Source organism: Camelina sativa, chromosome 10, assembly GCF_000633955.1.
Source record: "Camelina sativa cultivar DH55 chromosome 10, Cs, whole genome shotgun sequence".
Taxonomy (NCBI): Eukaryota; Viridiplantae; Streptophyta; class Magnoliopsida; order Brassicales; family Brassicaceae; genus Camelina; species Camelina sativa.
In genome coordinates this window covers 987418-1004582 of record NC_025694.1, presented here as the reverse complement: position 1 = coordinate 1004582, position 17165 = coordinate 987418, and the positions used below count along the sequence as shown (strand labels likewise).

The window sequence follows — 17165 nt, the reverse complement described above, 5'->3', positions numbered from 1 at the left end:
GGGGGGGGGGGGGGGGGATTATTTTCGATTAGTTTGTTTGAATGGGTTAAACTTGTTGCTTGTACCAAGGTTTATAAGTAACATAAAGCTTTTAAAATTATATCAATTTTATAGCTGACAAGAAAAAAATTTCTATCAAATATTATAACTTCAATTATCATGATATTAGTTAGAGTAAAATATATTTAATAATTATGTTATGGTGTATGAGAGACCTAAAGTCAAACTTCTACAATGAAACGGCAGCGTTTGGATCTAATTTGTAATCTCATTCTTATATAAAAAGATAGCTGGCTACTCAGCTTACTCTTGTCCCTTAATTGTTCGAAAGCAATAGAAATAAAAAGAGTGAGAGAAGATGGAGAGATCATCATCATCAGAAGAGAGAGAGCAGAGCATAGAGGCTTTTGGATGGGCGGCAAGAGACTCCTCAGGCTATCTGTCTCCCTTTGTCTTTTCTAGAAGGTAACGCTGCCTCTGTGATGAGGGTGTTATTACACATGCATGCGCATGGTGAATTGATTATGGATCGATTGTTTAATTTAGTCATAGTGATGATGTTACATGGTGATGCATGGTATGTGCAATGTGCAGGAAAACAGGGGCAGAGGAAGTGAGAGTGAAGGTGTTGTATTGTGGAATATGTCATAGTGATCTTCATTGTCTCAAGAACGAATGGCATTCCTCTATTTACCCTTTGGTTCCTGGGTACGCAACTTTTTTTTTTTTCACTGTTTCGTAAATTCTTCTGTTATGGTAAAAAAAAATTGTTATCTTTAATTGTATCGTTATATCATAGTCCCAGTGATCTTTGTTTTTTTTTTTAATGTTAAGATTGATTTTGATTAGATCCACAGTTTTTGTCCAAAAAAAAAAAATAGATCCACAGTTTCCACCACTATAGAATATTAGAATTCACAATTACGATTATAAACAATGTAAACTTCGATAAATGAAAATCTAGTTAAGAACCCCGAATTTGGCTTGTATGATATGCAAGAATATATTTGGTAGGTGAAATGATATTTTTAACATATGTTTCAGAATGTATTAAAATAGTGGATTTGGTTGGCAAATTACTTAATTATTAGAGATCAGGATTATAATTGAGTGGAAATAAATGTGGCAAATTCTCGTTTGTCCACTGTTAATAGTGGAGCACTTACTTAGCTCTTTTCTTTCGGCTAGATCGATTTTATATATAGTTGAAAAATACATTTAGGCAGATAAATTAATTATTACACTCAAATAAGTTTTGCCAAAATGAGCACTCACCTCCATTATTACCATCATTCATTGATTCATCACTTAAAGTTGATTACTTTATGACTTTATTATAATAAAAATCTACACGCACAGATCAAAACTGAACGTTATGAAGATATTATAAGTGCAACACAAACTAAGCGTGAGTTATATCATGTAACTAAACAACTATTCCCTTTGTTCAAAAAAAAAAAAAATGATTCCTAAAACCAAATTATGACTAAATATAAAAAATGTAAATAAGTATATAACTTTCTTTGAAAATGATCAAAAATAATCTTTATTGATTTTTCTCTTATTTTTTAAAAAGTCAACTGTTTGAAAGCTTATGATAATATATTTAGTTTAAAATTCAAAAGATTAACTTTAATCAGATTTTATTTTGTTATTAATGTTGTTTACTGCAGTCATGAGATTGTTGGAGAAGTGAGTGAGATAGGGTGCAAAGTAAGAAAATTCAATCTTGGAGACAAAGTTGGTGTTGGATGCATAGTAGATTCATGCCGCGCGTGCGAAAGTTGTCGTGAAGATCAAGAAAACTACTGCACCAAAGCAGTCGCAACCTATAACGGAGTTCACCACGACGGAACGGTTAACTACGGTGGATACTCTGACCACATCGTCGTCGATGAACGTTACGCCGTCAAAATTCCACACATGTTGTCTCTAGCTTCGGCCGCACCTTTGCTTTGTGCAGGTAATATAAATTAAATATGGTAATATTAAAGTATCGCGACATTTTCAATAATATAAAGTAACATATTATATGTAGGCATCTCGGTGTACAGTCCTATGAAGTACTTCGGATTGGCCGGACCAGATAAACATATCGGAATCGTGGGGCTAGGTGGTCTTGGACACATTGGGGTGAAATTTGCAAAAGCATTTGGGACTAGGGTCACGGTGGTTAGTTCCACCTCTGGGAAATCTAAAGATGCTCTTGAAACTCTTGGAGCTGATGGGTTCTTGGTTAGTACTGATGAAGACCAAATGAAGGTAATCTTAAACCATGCATATATATTGTTATGCATATAAAATGTAAAAAAATGTTATCAGATTTTAAAATTATGTTAGGTCGCAATGGGAACAATGGATGGCATAATTGATACTGTTTCTGCATCGCATTCGATTTCACCTTTAATTGGACTACTCAAATCCAACGGTAAACTTGTTCTACTCGGTGCAACGGAGAAGCCATTCGATCTATCTGCATTTTCCTTAATCATAGGTATGATCAATCTAGAATCCTAAGTAATAGACCGTTATATATTAGTTTAGTTAATTTATTCAACTTTTCATACCTAGACTATTTGAGTACTTTGACGGAACCCTTATGCAACAGGAAGAAAATCCGTAGCGGGAAGTGGTATTGGAGGAATGAAAGAGACACAAGAGATGATTGATTTTGCGGCGGAGCATGGCATAAAAGCAGAAACTGAGCTCATATCCATGGATTATGTGAACACCGCCATGGATAGACTCGCGAAAGGGGACGTTAGATATCGATTTGTCATCGACATTGCTAACACATTGGCTGCTACTAGACCTTGATTTTTTGGCAACGGTACTCAATCTTAACTAAACTTGATGTTCTTGTATTCAGATAAACAATAGTCTGGATTTCAACCCGCGTCTGTTTTTTTTTTCTTTTTATAAATAGAGTATGATCAAGTGAATGTAATCCCAGTGATTATGATTTGAAGATGTATTGAGGACATTGAAATGTATGAACCGAACGTAACGATCAAACTCGTTTTACATTTTAAATATGTATATATTATCCAATGGATGAGACTTAACTAATTTGAAAGCCAAAGAACTATTACATATTTATTTTTCAGCTTTAGTTTGGTTGCATTACATAAATGTCATTTAATATTTTGAATGCAGAAAAAAAAAAAAAAAATTGGATGCAGATTTTATAATATAATTAAATATTATACCTATCATCTTATTTTATTAATTGGTGAAATAAACTAATATAGAAATCTATCAATAAAGACTGGGTATGGAGAAAAATGGTCTCATGCATGTGGTTGAATTAAGTTCCATGTGCGTGGATCTTTAAAATTTTGGTTTGCGAAGGTATCTCTCCCTACATGCAGTAATTGTCACCTCTGGACCATATTACATGTGACAAAGTTGAAAAAAATTAAGAGAACGACCATAATTGCACCACAACCGTAGCTTTGAATCAGCAGAAAAATCAACTGCATTATTGATAAACACATCAGTATCAAATTGGTGAGTTGATATGACCCTGACTAACGACATCACACTAGTACTATTACTACAAAATTGAGTTGCCATATATATATTAGGGAATAGGGACCATCTATTCTCGTGGACGTGGTGAATATGATCCTTGTAAATTATATTAATGACTAGTTGTCTTCATATGCATCGGTCCCAACCAACAAGCTGATGAAGCATGTGCTTGCGGCGTTTTAGTTATAAAATTTTCCGTCCTATTTCTTAAAATTTTCTTGTAGTTCAACCGGTAGAGTATTGGCTATGGAACCAACAGGTTCGATTCCCACAACAAAAAAAAAATGTTTAAATACAATGCTCTTTGGATATGAATTAGACTTTTTTGGATTTGGGCTTGTGGCCCTATAAATGTCAGCGACGGCTTCCACAAGCCTTTTCTGTATAAAATCCGACGTCTTTTCTATATATCAGTCCCGTTCTCAATTATTAGTGTCACTAAAAAAAAAATCTCTCAGTCCCATTCTCTTTTTTTTTTTCCAAGATGGGAAAGGTTCTTGAGAAGGAAGCGTTTGGATTGGCCGCGAAAGACGAATCAGGAGTTCTCTCTCCTTTCAGTTTCTCTAGAAGGTTAACGAATATATTATTAATCTCTAACGATTTTGTATCGCATGATATCCGATATATTGTTTTTTTTTTTTTTTTGTTCTATTGAAATTAAGTTTTGTTGGTGTTTTAAATTTTAATGTATATAGGGAGACGGCAGAAAAGGATNCAAGATGGGAAAGGTTCTTGAGAAGGAGGCGTTTGGCTTGGCCGCGAAAGACGAATCAGGAGTTCTCTCTCCTTTCAGTTTCTCTAGAAGGTTAACGAATATATTAATCTCTAACGATTTTGTATCGCATGATATCCGATATATTTTTTTTTTTTTTTTTTTGTTCTATTGAAATTAAGTTTTGTTGGTGTTTTAAATTTTAATGTATATAGGGAGACGGCAGAAAAGGATGTTAGGTTCAAAGTGTTGTTCTGTGGAATTTGCCACACTGATTTATGTATGGCTAAAAACGAATGGGGCTTCACTACCTATCCTCTTGTCCCAGGGTAAGACAAAATTTCTGTACTCCAAAAAAAATAATAGATTTTATTTTAAAACTGAATCTTTGAAATAGCTTTGATACTACTATTCAGGCATGAGATCGTGGGCGTTGTGACTGAAGTTGGAGCCAAAGTGACCAAATTCAACGTTGGAGACAAAGTCGGAGTTGGCTACATGTCCCGCTCGTGCCTGTCATGTGACAACTGCAGTGATGGCGAAGAGAATTACTGTCCAAAGATGATCCTAACATCCGGAGGCAAAGACTACGACGACACCATGACCCATGGTGGTTACTCCGACCACATGGTGTGTGCTGAGGATTTCATTATCCGTATTCCTGACAATCTCCCATTGGATGGTGCCGCACCACTACTCTGCGCCGGAGTCACGGTCTTCTCCCCAATGAAGTATCATGGGCTCGACAAGCCCGGTATGCACATTGGCGTGGTGGGGCTAGGCGGTTTGGGTCATGTAGGAGTGAAATTTGCCAAGGCTTTGGGTAATAAAGTTACGGTTATTAGTACTTCCGAGCGTAAGAGAGATGAGGCGATCAACAGGCTTGGTGCAGATGCCTTCTTGGTGAGCCGTGACCCAAAACAAATGGAGGACGCAGTGGGGACTATGGATGGTATAATTGATACCGTATCTGCCACCCATCCGCTTCTTCCACTGCTTGGTCTGCTTAAAAATAAGGGAAAACTTGTTATGGTTGGTGCACCTGCCAAGCCACTTGAGCTGCCGACCATGCCTCTCATCCTCGGTACGAGCCTATTCGCCAATCATCTTTTAATGTTATCTTACGTGATATGTTTTTTTTAATATTCAAATTAAGCTTATATTAACAAATGACCCACTAAATTTGTGTTGTATCGCTACATAACCACAAATCTACATGCTATTAAGAGTTCACTCGATAAAAATTGGGAACATGTTTTGTTTCTCTTTCTTTGTGGCTGTGTAATAGGGAGGAAGATGGTGGTAGGAAGTATGATAGGAGGTATAAAGGAGACGCAAGAGATGGTGGACTTGGCTGGAAAACACAATATCACGGCGGATATTGAGCTTATCTCTGTGGATTATGTCAACACTGCCATGGAACGACTCGCTAAGGGTGATGTTAAGTACCGATTTGTGATTGATGTTGCCAATACGTTGAAGCCTACTCATTAGTCATAAAGCTTAAAGTTTGAATTTCCTCAAAGCCTTTTTCCTTGTTTGGTTTGTTGTAATAAGTTTTGTGTTTTTTTGAGCTGGCGACTTTGTGTGTATCACTATAATCTACTACTACAGCATGTGCTTTATCAAAATTAGTAAACTTGAATAAGATATTTATTTAGCTTTACGATTATAAGCTTTAATTCCGGATAGAAGATTTTTAATTGACAATATTTAAAATGAAATGTAGTCGATTTTTCTGTTAAATAATAGAACATTAAAGGGTTGGATGTGAATGATAGAAGCAGTGTTGTTTGACCGACCCCAGATATTATTGAAAACAGTATGATTTAATTCAAAGGGTTACTAGAAAGTACCAAGAGATTGGTCAAATTTAGTAAGAGAGTATTAAATTTAAACTAGTTTTTTGGAGTACTAGTTAATCGATCAAGTGCATGTATGTATATTAGTAGAAAACTTTAAATGATTCCAACCTTAGCAGTTAGCAGTGTATACACGGTTTTAGTAGAATAAGATACATATGGACCACGACACACGTGAAAAAATTGCAAAATACATTGTTGAGTTTTTGCAAATAATGTTCAAATTAAAAAGGTCTTATTACATATATATATATATATATATATATATATGTATATATAGTGGTTCGTATTATTTGACAGCGTTAATTTCGTGGTCCTGAAAAACAAAATGACAATGTTAGTACTGAAAGCATGATTTTTTTTTTTTCTGTTCATTTGATTTCAATAATTGGAAAAGAAATAATTACCAAGAAACTAAACAAGGAAGAAAAGACCGAGTCGGCAAGTCTTAAAAAAAAAATCCCGTGAAAGGAAATGCATGGTCCTAATTGCACCAAATCACATCGTTTCCACAATCATCTCCTATATTTAGGCATTTTGTCTCTCCTCGTTATTATCTAAAACTTCTCAACTATAATAAGTGACATTAAAAATAAAATAAAATCAAACTAGACACTTACTTTTGAATCCAATTCTCTCACTCTTATTGTTATTTGATCGAGTATGGGAAAAGTTCTTGAGAAAGAAGCGTTCGGATTGGCCGCGAAAGACAATTCCGGAGTTCTCTCGCCTTTTAGTTTCTCTAGAAGGTTTGAAAATTTGTTTTTGTTATCTCTATCGATTTTTGTTTCAATATAATGAATCTAAGTTTTGGTGCGACTAATTAATGTGTGTAGGGAAACAGGAGAAAAAGATGTAAGATTCAAAGTGTTATTCTGTGGAATTTGTCACTCTGATTTGCATATGGTCAAGAACGAGTGGGGATCGTCTATATATCCTGTTGTCCCTGGGTAAGACGCATGTATCATGCATGTTAAGTAATATAATCAAACTATATATCAAAATTTATTTAGAATGACTTGTTGATATCCAAAAATTGCATGAATAGCATCTCAAATGCTGTATTGAAAAAGAAAAAAATTATGTTTTTTTTTTTTTTTTAATCTTAAATTTCAGCTTCAGTGTGTTACTTTGTAATAAGTAACCTTTTGTAACAACAGGAAAATGAATGTTGCTAGACTTTTTATGAAGATCTCTTCTTTACTGTAATGTGGCGATTTTAAGCCTTAAAATGGGGAACATATAATCTGGTATTTTGTACGACTTTTAGAATTATTTCCTTTTTTGGTCACTTCTTTCAGATTTTAGACAAAAATATACTAAGAAGCATTTACAAATATCTTAGAAATAGTGGACAAAAGACCCACGATAAGCTTCGTCATCTGGCTCATGTTTATCTCTACTCTGTATTCGTCGCATTTAATTCATGTTTATTGGAGTTAATCTCTCAACTATGGATCCGGTTTGATAATTATTTTGATAAATCTTTCCAAGTGAATTAATTCTTTTTTTGCTCTAACTTTGATATTAAATCCGAATGTTAAATTTTTCAGGCATGAGATCGTGGGCGTGGTGACTGAAGTCGGAGCCAAAGTGACTAAATTCAAAACCGGAGACAACGTCGGAGTTGGGTGCTTGGTCGGCTCGTGCGGGTCATGTGACAACTGCACCGAAGGCATGGAAAACTACTGTCCAAAATTGATCCAAACGTACGGATTCAAGTACTATGACGACACCATAACATGTGGTGGTTACTCCGACCACATGGTTTGCGACGAAGGTTTCGTCATCCGTATTCCCGACAATCTTCCCATGGACGCTGCCGCGCCGCTCCTATGCGCCGGGATCACGGTCTATTCCCCTATGAAGTATCATGGGCTCGACAAACCCGGTATGCACATCGGTGTGGTAGGATTAGGCGGTTTGGGTCATGTAGGAGTGAAATTTGCCAAGGCTATGGGTTGTAAAGTTACGGTTATCAGTACTTCGGAGGGTAAGAGAGACGAGGCTATTAATCGGCTTGGTGCCGATACCTTCTTGGTGAGCCGTGACCCGAAGCAGGTCAAGGATGCAATGGGGACTATGGATGGTATAATTGATACTGTATCTGCGACTCATCCGCTTCTTCCATTGCTTGGTTTGCTGAAGCATAAGGGAAAACTTGTTATGGTTGGTGCACCGGTGAAGCCACTCGAGCTACCTGTCTTGCCTCTCATCTTTGGTAAGCTATATTTGTAGTAACATACTAATCCCTATATTAATTTACATGTGCTAAATTTGTAGTGTTTAGTCAATGAATCGCGAGAATGACATGGATTTTGTGTGTGTGTGTGTGTGGTTATGTTCTTTTGTATATCTAGAGAGGAAGATGGTAGTTGGAAGTTTGATAGGAGGGATAAAAGAGACTCAGGAGATGATGGATATGGCCGCGAAACACAACATCACGGCAGATATTGAACTTATCTCTGCGGATTATGTTAACACCGCCATGGAGCGGCTTGAGAAGGCTGACGTTAGGTACCGATTTGTGATTGATGTTGCCAACACTTTGAAGCCTTCTCCTATTTTATAAGTCACTCTTAACATTAAAATTTCCCCAAAGCTGTTTTTTTCTTTCTTTTGTTTGGTTTGTCGTAGTATTTAAGTTTCGTGTTGGTTCCTGGGGATGTTGTATGACTGTGTGGTATGCTTTAATCAAAGTAATGAACTTTAATATTATAGTTTCTCTATATGATAAAATTTTAAGGGTAAGCCAAGTATGATCAATTAGTATATATCTAAGATTTCTATAGATAACACTCGAGTGTATCGATGAGATCCTTTAGATGAAAGAATCAAAATCAATTAACAGTGTTAAAATAATCAGTTTATCATTACTCATTAGGCGAGTTATCAACCTGAGAATAAAATTTTTAAGCTAATGTGTGACAAACTGACAATTAGTTATCTTCACATTTGGTGGAAGAGCAATAGAAGTGAAAAGTCAAAGAGGATAATAAATGAATCGTACGTACGACTTGTGTTGTTGTGTTGCTTCAAACAAGAGAGGGGAGACAGTGAAGTTCGAGTTTGTTCCCAATGAGAAAAGCACTCCACTCCTTGATATGGCTTCCCTTTCTTTACCTCGTACCTTTTACCACTCATCTCTCCTTCACTCTCTAGCTCTTCCCTAGGTCGATCTTATCTTGTCTTGTCTGAATATTACATCATATAATAATATAAGAGCATATATATATATAAAGGTTTAGAACTGGATGAATTAATTTAGATATTTAGAATTGGTGAATTTTTCACCTAGAGGAACAGCTTAAATAATTCTTAACAAATACAGAACCCACTGCAACAAATCCTGCTTATGGATAGAGTGGTGCTCATTGTTAAACCCTTGATATATAAATGTTAAAATATGACTTAAAACTCTAATCTATATACTGTATTAATTAATCGTATTTAACACTAAAAGAAACTGGCCAGAGATATTTTCCTTGCCAGAAGATTCAATATTTGGCTATTTCACGATAACGGTCACGCTTTTTTCACCTAGCTATACGATTAATGCTAACGCCTGCGTATCCATGGCGATATGCAACAACTACAAGTTGAATAACACATACTTATATAACTAGCCAGCCAGATACCATTTTATATGATGTAAAAAAAGAAAAAGAAAAACATTTTATTTAGAATATACACATTCGGTTTAAGACATAAATTAAAATATACATACTATACAACAAGCGTGCATGTACACATATATATATATATATATTTTATATACGTCAATGCGTTCATATATAAACATATGAAGATTCATAGAAATCACAAGAACCAATCTCCCCTCTCTTGCCCCATATTACACCATCTCTCTTGCCCCATATCATGATGACGTCATCCCATCAGAGCAACACCTCCAGCTTCAAACCACGGAGGATCAAGACTATGACGAAGTCACCACGTCAGATCGATAACAAAGAACGGTCGTCTCCGGCGACGACGAAGCCGGTCCTGAAGTGTCCGAGGTGTGATTCAGTCAACACCAAATTCTGCTACTACAACAACTACAGCTTGTCTCAGCCACGTCACTACTGCAAGAACTGTCGCCGTTACTGGACACGCGGAGGCGCCCTCCGTAACGTCCCCGTCGGTGGCTCAACTCGAAACAAGAACAAGCCTTGCAGCCTCCACGTCATCTCTTCTCCTCCTCTGTTCTCGAACGTGACCACGTCTTCGACGACGACGATGATGATGATGAGTTCCGGTGGATTCTCCGGCTACATGTTTCCGTTGGATCCTAACTACAACCTTGCGTCTTCTTCTTCTATCGAGTCTTTGAGTTCTTTCAACCAAGATTTGCACCAGAAGCTTCAACAACAGAGACTCATCGCTTCCATGATTCACCAAGATTCTCTCCCGGTTAACGAAAAACCGGTTATGTTTCAGAACGGAGAGTTGATTCCTCTTTCGACGGATTGGGGTTTCGATAGATCCGCCATGGGAGGAGGAGCAACAAGTGGCAGTCATGGAGATAACGGTGATGGTGAGGGTAATCTGGGGAATTGGTACCATAATGCTAATGCTATGCTCTAATTATCACTATCATTTACCATTATTTAGTCTCTAATATTGTAGCTAGCATGCAGAAGCTATGTATGAACAAAAAAACTATTATTAATTTTCCCTTTGTTGTAATTTTTAGTATAATAAATTGCTTAATTTCCAAGAGAGAAAAATTTGAACTTTTGATTTTTTTTTTTTTAATCATTTTTGAGGAAAATGATAAATTATCAATCGCTGAATCAAGAATCATGTACCATGTAAACTGCATAGAGATTATAATTAATTAATTATAATAATATTATATACACATAATAATAAGGTGAAGAAGCGAGAGGAACGTGAAGTAGAAGAGGACAAGTTCAGCTTTAGGCAGAGACATGCGAGAAACTCATGAACTCCTCTCTTATGTATGTAAGACATTCTGACATTCTCATTTAGTCATATGTATGATGAATGATGATCATTGTCATACATACATCATCATTGTTCTATGCTATGAACTTCTCTATAGAACTTGATCCTGGAACCTTCGAGATACCTTTTACCTTCATCAACTTCCTGATTCTCGAAACATCATCCCATCTTTTATTAGCAGCAAAAATATTAGACAGAAGCACATACACGCCACTATCTTCAACCTCCATATCTAAAAAACTATCCAATATATCTTTAGGAAGTTCCATTAATGCTCCTCTACTCTTACAAGCACTAAGAATAGCTCCGCATATACGCACATCTGGCTTAACCGGCATTGCTTTAACGATGTCTAGTGCTTCATCTAGCAATCCAGCTCTACAGAGTAAATCAATCAAGCATCCATAATGCTCTAACTTAGGAGATAGATTGTATTCTCTGGTTTTCATCTTATGGAAACATCTTCTACCTTCTTCGACTAAACCAGCGTGGCAACAAGCGTTTAAAACCGCAAGAAAAGTTACCTGGTTCGGCTTAAAACCGAGGTTAACCATTTCTTCGAAATATTGAAGGGATTCATGTCCATGTCCATGGATCGCTAAACCACCTAACAGAGCATTCCAAGTAGACACATTCTTACTTCTAATTCCCTTGAAAACCTCCAAAGCTGTTTCGATGTAACCACATTTTGCATACATATCAACAATCGCGGTTCCAATATGTGTATCCCATTTAATACCAGCGCTTACAACATACTCATGAACCCATCTTCCGTAATCCACAGCTCCTGATATAGCACATGCAGAGAGAACACTTGTAAGTATATGCCCATCTGGTTTTATACACGAAGACATTTGCATCCGAGAAAACAATTCAATCGCCTCGTTAGGCCTTTTGCATTGAACCAACCCACTAATCATACTATTCCAAGAAACTTTATCTTTCTTTTGCAATTCACCAAAAACTCTCATTGCATCAGACAATTGCTCACATTTCACATACATATCTATAAGAGCATTACCAGTCTCTAAGCTGATCAAAGACGCCCTTTTTAAAATCAGACCATGGATTCCTTGCCCTAAACTTAAACACCCTACCCTCCCACTCGAGATCAAAGCACAAACATAAGTAGCCAAATTAGCCTCAACATCCATCTTTGAAAACGTATCTAAAGCTTCTTTATACAACCCAGTCCTCGTGAAACCAGTTATAATACCAGTCCACGAAACTACATCTCTCACAGGCATTTCATCGAACACTTTACATGCACTCCCTGAATCTCCGCAAACTCCATACAAATGAACAAGCGAGTTTTGCACGTAGATGTCATCTGAAAAACCCATCTTCGTGACAACTCCATGAATCTGTTTCCCTTCTCCGATCCCTGAAAACTTCCCACAAGCCTTGAAAACTGGAGGAAACGTGAACATGTCTGGTGTAAACCCGTTACTCACAAACGTTCTGTAAACAAGAAACGTTACTCGTGGTTTATCACAGACTGCGTAGCTTGATAAAAGCGTGTTGTATGGAAACGAGGTCAACACAGAACGGATACTGTGGAGAATCACACAGCTGTAAGTTGCGAAATCGGCGGATTTGCCCAGAAAGGTTACGGCTTTGTTGACGAATAAGTCATCGCGAAGGAGATCACGAGAAACCAATGGAGTCTGTATCTGTTTGAAAACGCGAAGAGTGCTGCATCGGCTGATCAATTCCAGAAGAACTGATTTCTCCGTTAAATGCATCACAAAACTTGGCCGCAAAATTGATTAGTGATCAAACAATCACGTATTGGGTTCCTCTGTTAATCTGCATTCGTAACACGAGTTCGATTCTCAGAAAGAACCAAAATTAGTAGATTCATAGACGAAGAAGAAGAAGCGAAGATAGAAACAGAGAGGATATGATGACGAAGAGAGGTTTTACCGTTTAAAAAAAAAAAAACATATATTAATGGGCTTGTTATTGGGCCTAACTCTTTTAATGTATTGGGCTTTTATATAGAATATGAAACTCTTTAGACCTCTGACCTCTCTCTCACCGGAGAAGAAGTAGAAATCGGATTCGTTGCAAACGGCAATGCATTGCGGATGTGCTTTCGTTTCACAATCTGCGTCACCGCGTCCCCCATTTGAATTCAAAACCTCAGTTTCAAAGCTTCGAGCTTCATCAGCTCAATTCCCAAGAACCCAGATTCAGATAATAAACCCTTCAGATGAACTTCTTCTTATCAACAGTTTAGATAAGTCTCCGGAGAATAGAGTTTCGCTGCCGTCTCATGTGAATTCCATTACCAGCACTTCAAACCCTTTTGTCAAACACTGTCTGAAACTCCGCCAAAGCTCCTCTTATCGCCACGCTCATGGCTCTGTTCTTGTCGTCGGAGCTATCCCAATTAGGTAAATCATCACTGATCTTGTTACTCTCTGTTTCTTGATTACTACTACTTAAGAAAACTGATGAAAGCAGTTTCCTTTTTGTTACTATTTCGTGTTTTGATTGAGTTTCAAGGAGATAACTTTATAATGCACTGTTCACAGGGAAGTGTGTATCTATCAAGAGAATAAGCTAGGTATCACAACTGAAATTGAGTGTCTACTTCTCCACGAGGAAGCTCAGGTTCCTCAAGGATTGGAGTCTCTAAGTATCCGAGTTGTTCGAGTAAGTTCTTTGGTGATGAAGAAACTCTCTGGTGTGCAATCTACTGAATCTGTTGAAGCCATTGCCTTGATGAGAATCCCTAGAAGCTTCATTGATCTTAAAGATGATGAAGACATTGTCAAAGACTGTAGTAAATGGTTCCCTTCTGCTCACCGAGTTCTTGTTCTAGACAGCATACAGGACCCGGGGAACCTTGGCACGTTAATCAGATCAGCAATGGCTTTTAATTGGGTATACAAATGATCATCAGCCTTTCTTCTCATATCATTTTCTGAGATAAATCTCTAATGAGAGAATCTATCATAATAAATATGGCTAAATGTTTATGATAGGATGGTGCATTTCTGCTTCCGGGTTGTTGTGATCCGTTTAACGAGAAAGCACTTCGAGCAAGCCGAGGTGCTTCGTTTCAACTGCCTATTGTTTCAGGCAACTGGAACCACCTTAAGCTTCTAGAACGTGAGTTCCAGATGAAGCTATTAGCTGGTCATCCATCAACTACTACTAAGAAACCAAAACCTGTCTCCAGACTTTCCCAAGAGTTTGCTCAGTCTGTAGGAGAGAAGCCTTTATGCTTGATTTTAGGTAGTGAAGGGAACGGTTTGTCTCAGCAGTCACGGAAAGTATGCGAGCTTGTGAGCATTCCCATGGCAGGTGACTTTGAATCTCTTAACGTCTCTGTTGCTGGTGGCATTTTCTTGTTCATGCTTCAATCTTTTTCCGGTTTTTAAAACCAAAATATAGAGAAAACACTTATGAATCTTATAACGCTATAAACCATAGCAATCATATCAAAAATCCAAATCAATTTCACAAAAAAAATATATATTTAAAAGAATAGATCAAATTCAGTAAATCCCAAAAACACTTTGATCTATATACAACTATAATCTCCTAATGATAGTGTAAAAAAAAGAAAAAAAAAACAAATCCTAACAACTGTATGATTCTAATCACTAGAAGGCTCTTCTAGACGAATGTAATCATACATAAGACCTTCAAATGGTCCTATTGCTTTAGCTTGTCGAAGATAAATCGTGTTGGTCCCGGTTCTTAGCAACCTTCCAGGGACACTGATGCTATAAAGCCGGTAGAGTCCATGGATTCCATGTCTTGCTATAGCATTGTCTTTTCCAATAGTACCTGTTGAGAAAAACGGCCACGTGTTCTGGTTATTGATCCGGACTTGTAAATTAGCCCGTGCAGCCGAGGCTAAAGCTAGCTGCAATGTGTAGCTGCCTCGCCAGTTTACGTATGGTAGCTGAAACACGATCTGCCATGTCGTTGGCACGTATGTTAAATCACCGGTTTTCCTACAGAAGAAGTGAGTTAATGTTAATGTCAATTCAAGAATTCACTGAAAGTGTCAAACTTTTTGTTTTTTATGTAACTTCTAACCTTGTGACATGAGCGTAGAACCAGTCTTGGCTATAGTTACTAGCTCCAATCGTGTAGACGAGATTGTGATTTGGATATAACTCTGTGTATCGTTGCCATAATCCGTACTGCCTAAAGCTGTGAAACAATCAAACCGGAACACCATCAGACCCAAACCCGGTTTTGCAACAATGTGGACTGGACTTATGAGATTTTAGAGACTTACTTGTCAGATTGGTTTAGGTATGGGTTCATTGTATTCTTGTATGGCTCTGGTACAAAGTATTCTCTGGCGGTTCGATCTGGTACACCAATCTCCCATAACGTTGGACCGTTCCTAGGTGGCTCGTACACAACTCTATCTAGACTAATCTCTGACCCTGCAGCTACGTCAACACGGTTTTGGTATAGAAAGTCCCCGATAAAACCCGGAACCCATCCATACAGATTGTATGTTCCCGGTCTAACGTTATCTATCCTGAAGTGACCGGTTTCGTTAGTCTTTGTCCAAAATTGATATCCCTGAAAAATACAATTAATTAACGATCAATACATGTAATCGATAATTTAGTAAAGTTCCATTAAAGTTTAAAGAAATGAGATCAAAGTGTAAAAATAACAAACCTTAGTATTTGTCTGCCACGAACCAGCTTCTCCCGGCGGTGCTAAACCGACATATGCAGATCCTCCCGACGTCAAGACTCTAAAATTTTTATTTTCAAAAATATAAATAAATATACATTTGTCAAAAAAAAAGATACTATTAATAAAAAGTGTCAATATAATTATTCGATTTGTTTATGTAAAATAACTATACCTGTCGTTGACTAGGAGACGACCGGTGACGGTTCCTCTTTCTCGACGAGTAGGAAAGTCAGAGGATGCTACAAAATCGTACGGCCAGGCTTTGACTTCTTTTTCGGTCTGAGAAATTAAAATAACTAAAATTAGCGTCTCTTCTTTGTAAATTACTTTAAAAAATTAATTGCTGAAATAAAAATAACCTGTCGTTTGGCATCTTCCCATAATGAATCTGGAGGACTATTGCTGGTAGAGTCAGAGTTGACGTAGATAAAAACAGGACCCAAGACCTTTTTCCACGATTCACCAGTTACGTAATGTGTCTTCATGTCCGCACCAACATAATGACCGCTTATAAAAGTCTGCGTATATTCAAACTGATTTAAGTAACTAGCTAAAAGATTTAATATATACTATACTTATCTTTTGCTGATTAGCTTTGGGTGGATCTCCTTACCGTGAGGGCCGTCGGACCGACGTGAGACGTGAGCTCTTGTTTGATCGGTCCACCGGAGCGATATTCCCCGCTTGGTGAGATGATCCAAAAGCCAACATGGGACTTGGTTGAGATCCAACCGTGTACCTTGTTGTCTTTGATCTCGCATGTGTATTGGTACTTGTCATCGACCTTAATATCATTCAATTTAACAATCAAAATTAGAGATTTCGGATACACGAACAAATAAATATATAATACGTACGTGACTTCAAAAGTATGCAAAATACTATACGCTAAGTACCTGGTTTTTGAACATGGAGTTATGAGGATGAGTCAATTGTACAGCCTCTTTATAACCAAGAGCCTTGGCATGGCCACGATCGATGTCACGGTCAGCCTCCGTTGGCATTTCTCTTTGCCGGTTATCAGCCACCACCATGTAATGAAATCTACAGACACATTTTTTTTGGAGTTAAGATAAACTCTCTATTTTTAAAAAAAAAAAAAAAAGCAAATAAGAAAACATTGGAATCGTATAATTTAAGATACCTCTCTGGGTTGAGTTTGAAAACGAGTCGAATTAACCCCATGTCGAGTTCTGGCCACTCGGGAAGTCTCTCGAAGATTCCATATGTGTAGAATCCTGAAGTATTTGCACGTATGATATACCTCTTCTCTACGTTTAATGGAATATGAGGATCACCACGCTTCCATGTTCTAGAGAACGAAATCTCCACTTGTTCTTGGGTTTGACTGATGATTCTAAATGTGGTTCCTTCGATTCTGAACCCAAAAAAAAAAAAAAAAA

At 37.3% G+C, this 17165-nt stretch overlaps 8 protein-coding genes across 9 annotated transcripts in view; 6 read left to right on the top strand and 2 right to left on the bottom strand.

Annotated features, from left to right (window-relative positions):
* Positions 1-337, top strand: part of LOC104719931 (rhamnogalacturonate lyase-like) — a 6674-nt gene extending 6337 nt beyond the window's left edge. Inside the window, exon 17 of the mRNA XM_010437915.1 lies at positions 287-337. Coding sequence (XP_010436217.1) covers positions 287-337 — 51 coding nt within the window. The remainder of the gene's footprint in view (positions 1-286) is intronic.
* LOC104716323 (probable cinnamyl alcohol dehydrogenase 6) lies at positions 335-3048 on the top strand. Its single transcript, XM_010433709.2, has 6 exons — positions 335-465; positions 595-708; positions 1674-1963; positions 2039-2262; positions 2341-2494; positions 2609-3048. The coding sequence occupies exons 1-6, from the start codon at positions 359-361 to the stop codon at positions 2815-2817; spliced, it is 1098 nt and encodes a 365-aa protein (XP_010432011.1). The 5' UTR covers positions 335-358; the 3' UTR covers positions 2818-3048.
* LOC104716322 (cinnamyl alcohol dehydrogenase 8) lies at positions 3782-8837 on the top strand. 2 transcript variants are annotated; one of them, XM_019231223.1, is made up of 4 exons: positions 3782-4104; positions 6945-7058; positions 7662-8329; positions 8469-8837. In XM_019231223.1, exons 1-4 carry the CDS (start codon positions 4019-4021, stop codon positions 8678-8680), a joined length of 1080 nt encoding a protein of 359 aa, XP_019086768.1. In that variant the 5' UTR covers positions 3782-4018; the 3' UTR covers positions 8681-8837. The 2 variants fall into 2 exon arrangements, with proteins under 2 accessions (XP_019086768.1, XP_010432010.1); XM_010433708.2 differs by lacking the exon at positions 3782-4104 and adding an exon at positions 6660-6857.
* Positions 4254-5912, top strand: LOC104716321 (cinnamyl alcohol dehydrogenase 7). Its single transcript, XM_010433705.1, has 4 exons — positions 4254-4339; positions 4462-4575; positions 4663-5330; positions 5535-5912. The coding sequence occupies exons 1-4, from the start codon at positions 4254-4256 to the stop codon at positions 5738-5740; spliced, it is 1074 nt and encodes a 357-aa protein (XP_010432007.1). The 3' UTR covers positions 5741-5912.
* LOC104716320 (dof zinc finger protein DOF4.7-like) lies at positions 9919-10856 on the top strand. The gene has a single exon (XM_010433704.2). The coding sequence runs from the start codon at positions 9988-9990 to the stop codon at positions 10693-10695; it is 708 nt and encodes a 235-aa protein (XP_010432006.1). The 5' UTR covers positions 9919-9987; the 3' UTR covers positions 10696-10856.
* On the bottom strand, positions 10917-12970 carry LOC104716319 (pentatricopeptide repeat-containing protein At4g38010). The gene has a single exon (XM_010433703.1). The coding sequence runs from the start codon at positions 12822-12824 to the stop codon at positions 11154-11156; it is 1671 nt and encodes a 556-aa protein (XP_010432005.1). The 5' UTR covers positions 12825-12970; the 3' UTR covers positions 10917-11153.
* LOC104716318 (uncharacterized tRNA/rRNA methyltransferase YsgA-like) lies at positions 13119-14548 on the top strand. Its single transcript, XM_010433701.1, has 3 exons — positions 13119-13478; positions 13620-13971; positions 14073-14548. The coding sequence occupies exons 1-3, from the start codon at positions 13159-13161 to the stop codon at positions 14469-14471; spliced, it is 1071 nt and encodes a 356-aa protein (XP_010432003.1). The 5' UTR covers positions 13119-13158; the 3' UTR covers positions 14472-14548.
* Positions 14607-17165, bottom strand: part of LOC104716317 (rhamnogalacturonate lyase-like) — a 4200-nt gene continuing 1641 nt past the window's right edge. The window contains exons 5-13 of the mRNA XM_010433700.1: positions 16907-17140; positions 16659-16806; positions 16376-16546; positions 16122-16280; positions 15935-16041; positions 15742-15820; positions 15344-15639; positions 15139-15255; positions 14607-15053 (exon numbers count right to left, since the gene is read on the bottom strand). Of these exons, the coding sequence (XP_010432002.1) occupies positions 14690-15053; positions 15139-15255; positions 15344-15639; positions 15742-15820; positions 15935-16041; positions 16122-16280; positions 16376-16546; positions 16659-16806; positions 16907-17140 (1675 nt within the window). The 3' untranslated portion in view covers positions 14607-14689. The remainder of the gene's footprint in view (positions 15054-15138; positions 15256-15343; positions 15640-15741; positions 15821-15934; positions 16042-16121; positions 16281-16375; positions 16547-16658; positions 16807-16906; positions 17141-17165) is intronic.

Bases quoted from the DNA above. Each gene is read 5' to 3' on its own strand.
- LOC104716321 (XM_010433705.1), top strand. From the start codon at position 4,254: ATGGGAAAGGTTCTTGAGAAGGAGGCGTTTGGCTTGGCCGCGAAAGAC. The intron at 4,576-4,662 runs GTAAGACAAAAT...ACTACTATTCAG, and splicing joins ACCTATCCTCTTGTCCCAGG to GCATGAGATCGTGGGCGTTG. The intron at 5,331-5,534 runs GTACGAGCCTAT...GCTGTGTAATAG, and splicing joins GACCATGCCTCTCATCCTCG to GGAGGAAGATGGTGGTAGGA.
- LOC104716320 (XM_010433704.2), top strand. From the start codon at position 9,988: ATGATGACGTCATCCCATCAGAGCAACACCTCCAGCTTCAAACCACGG.
- LOC104716318 (XM_010433701.1), top strand. From the start codon at position 13,159: ATGCATTGCGGATGTGCTTTCGTTTCACAATCTGCGTCACCGCGTCCC. The intron at 13,479-13,619 runs GTAAATCATCAC...CACTGTTCACAG, and splicing joins GTCGGAGCTATCCCAATTAG to GGAAGTGTGTATCTATCAAG. The intron at 13,972-14,072 runs GTATACAAATGA...TGTTTATGATAG, and splicing joins CAGCAATGGCTTTTAATTGG to GATGGTGCATTTCTGCTTCC.
- LOC104716323 (XM_010433709.2), top strand. From the start codon at position 359: ATGGAGAGATCATCATCATCAGAAGAGAGAGAGCAGAGCATAGAGGCT. The intron at 466-594 runs GTAACGCTGCCT...TGCAATGTGCAG, and splicing joins CCCTTTGTCTTTTCTAGAAG to GAAAACAGGGGCAGAGGAAG. The intron at 709-1,673 runs GTACGCAACTTT...TGTTTACTGCAG, and splicing joins ATTTACCCTTTGGTTCCTGG to TCATGAGATTGTTGGAGAAG.
- LOC104716319 (XM_010433703.1), bottom strand. From the start codon at position 12,824: ATGCATTTAACGGAGAAATCAGTTCTTCTGGAATTGATCAGCCGATGC.
- LOC104716322 (XM_019231223.1), top strand. From the start codon at position 4,019: ATGGGAAAGGTTCTTGAGAAGGAAGCGTTTGGATTGGCCGCGAAAGAC. The intron at 4,105-6,944 runs GTTAACGAATAT...TAATGTGTGTAG, and splicing joins CCTTTCAGTTTCTCTAGAAG to GGAAACAGGAGAAAAAGATG. The intron at 8,330-8,468 runs GTAAGCTATATT...TTGTATATCTAG, and splicing joins TGTCTTGCCTCTCATCTTTG to AGAGGAAGATGGTAGTTGGA.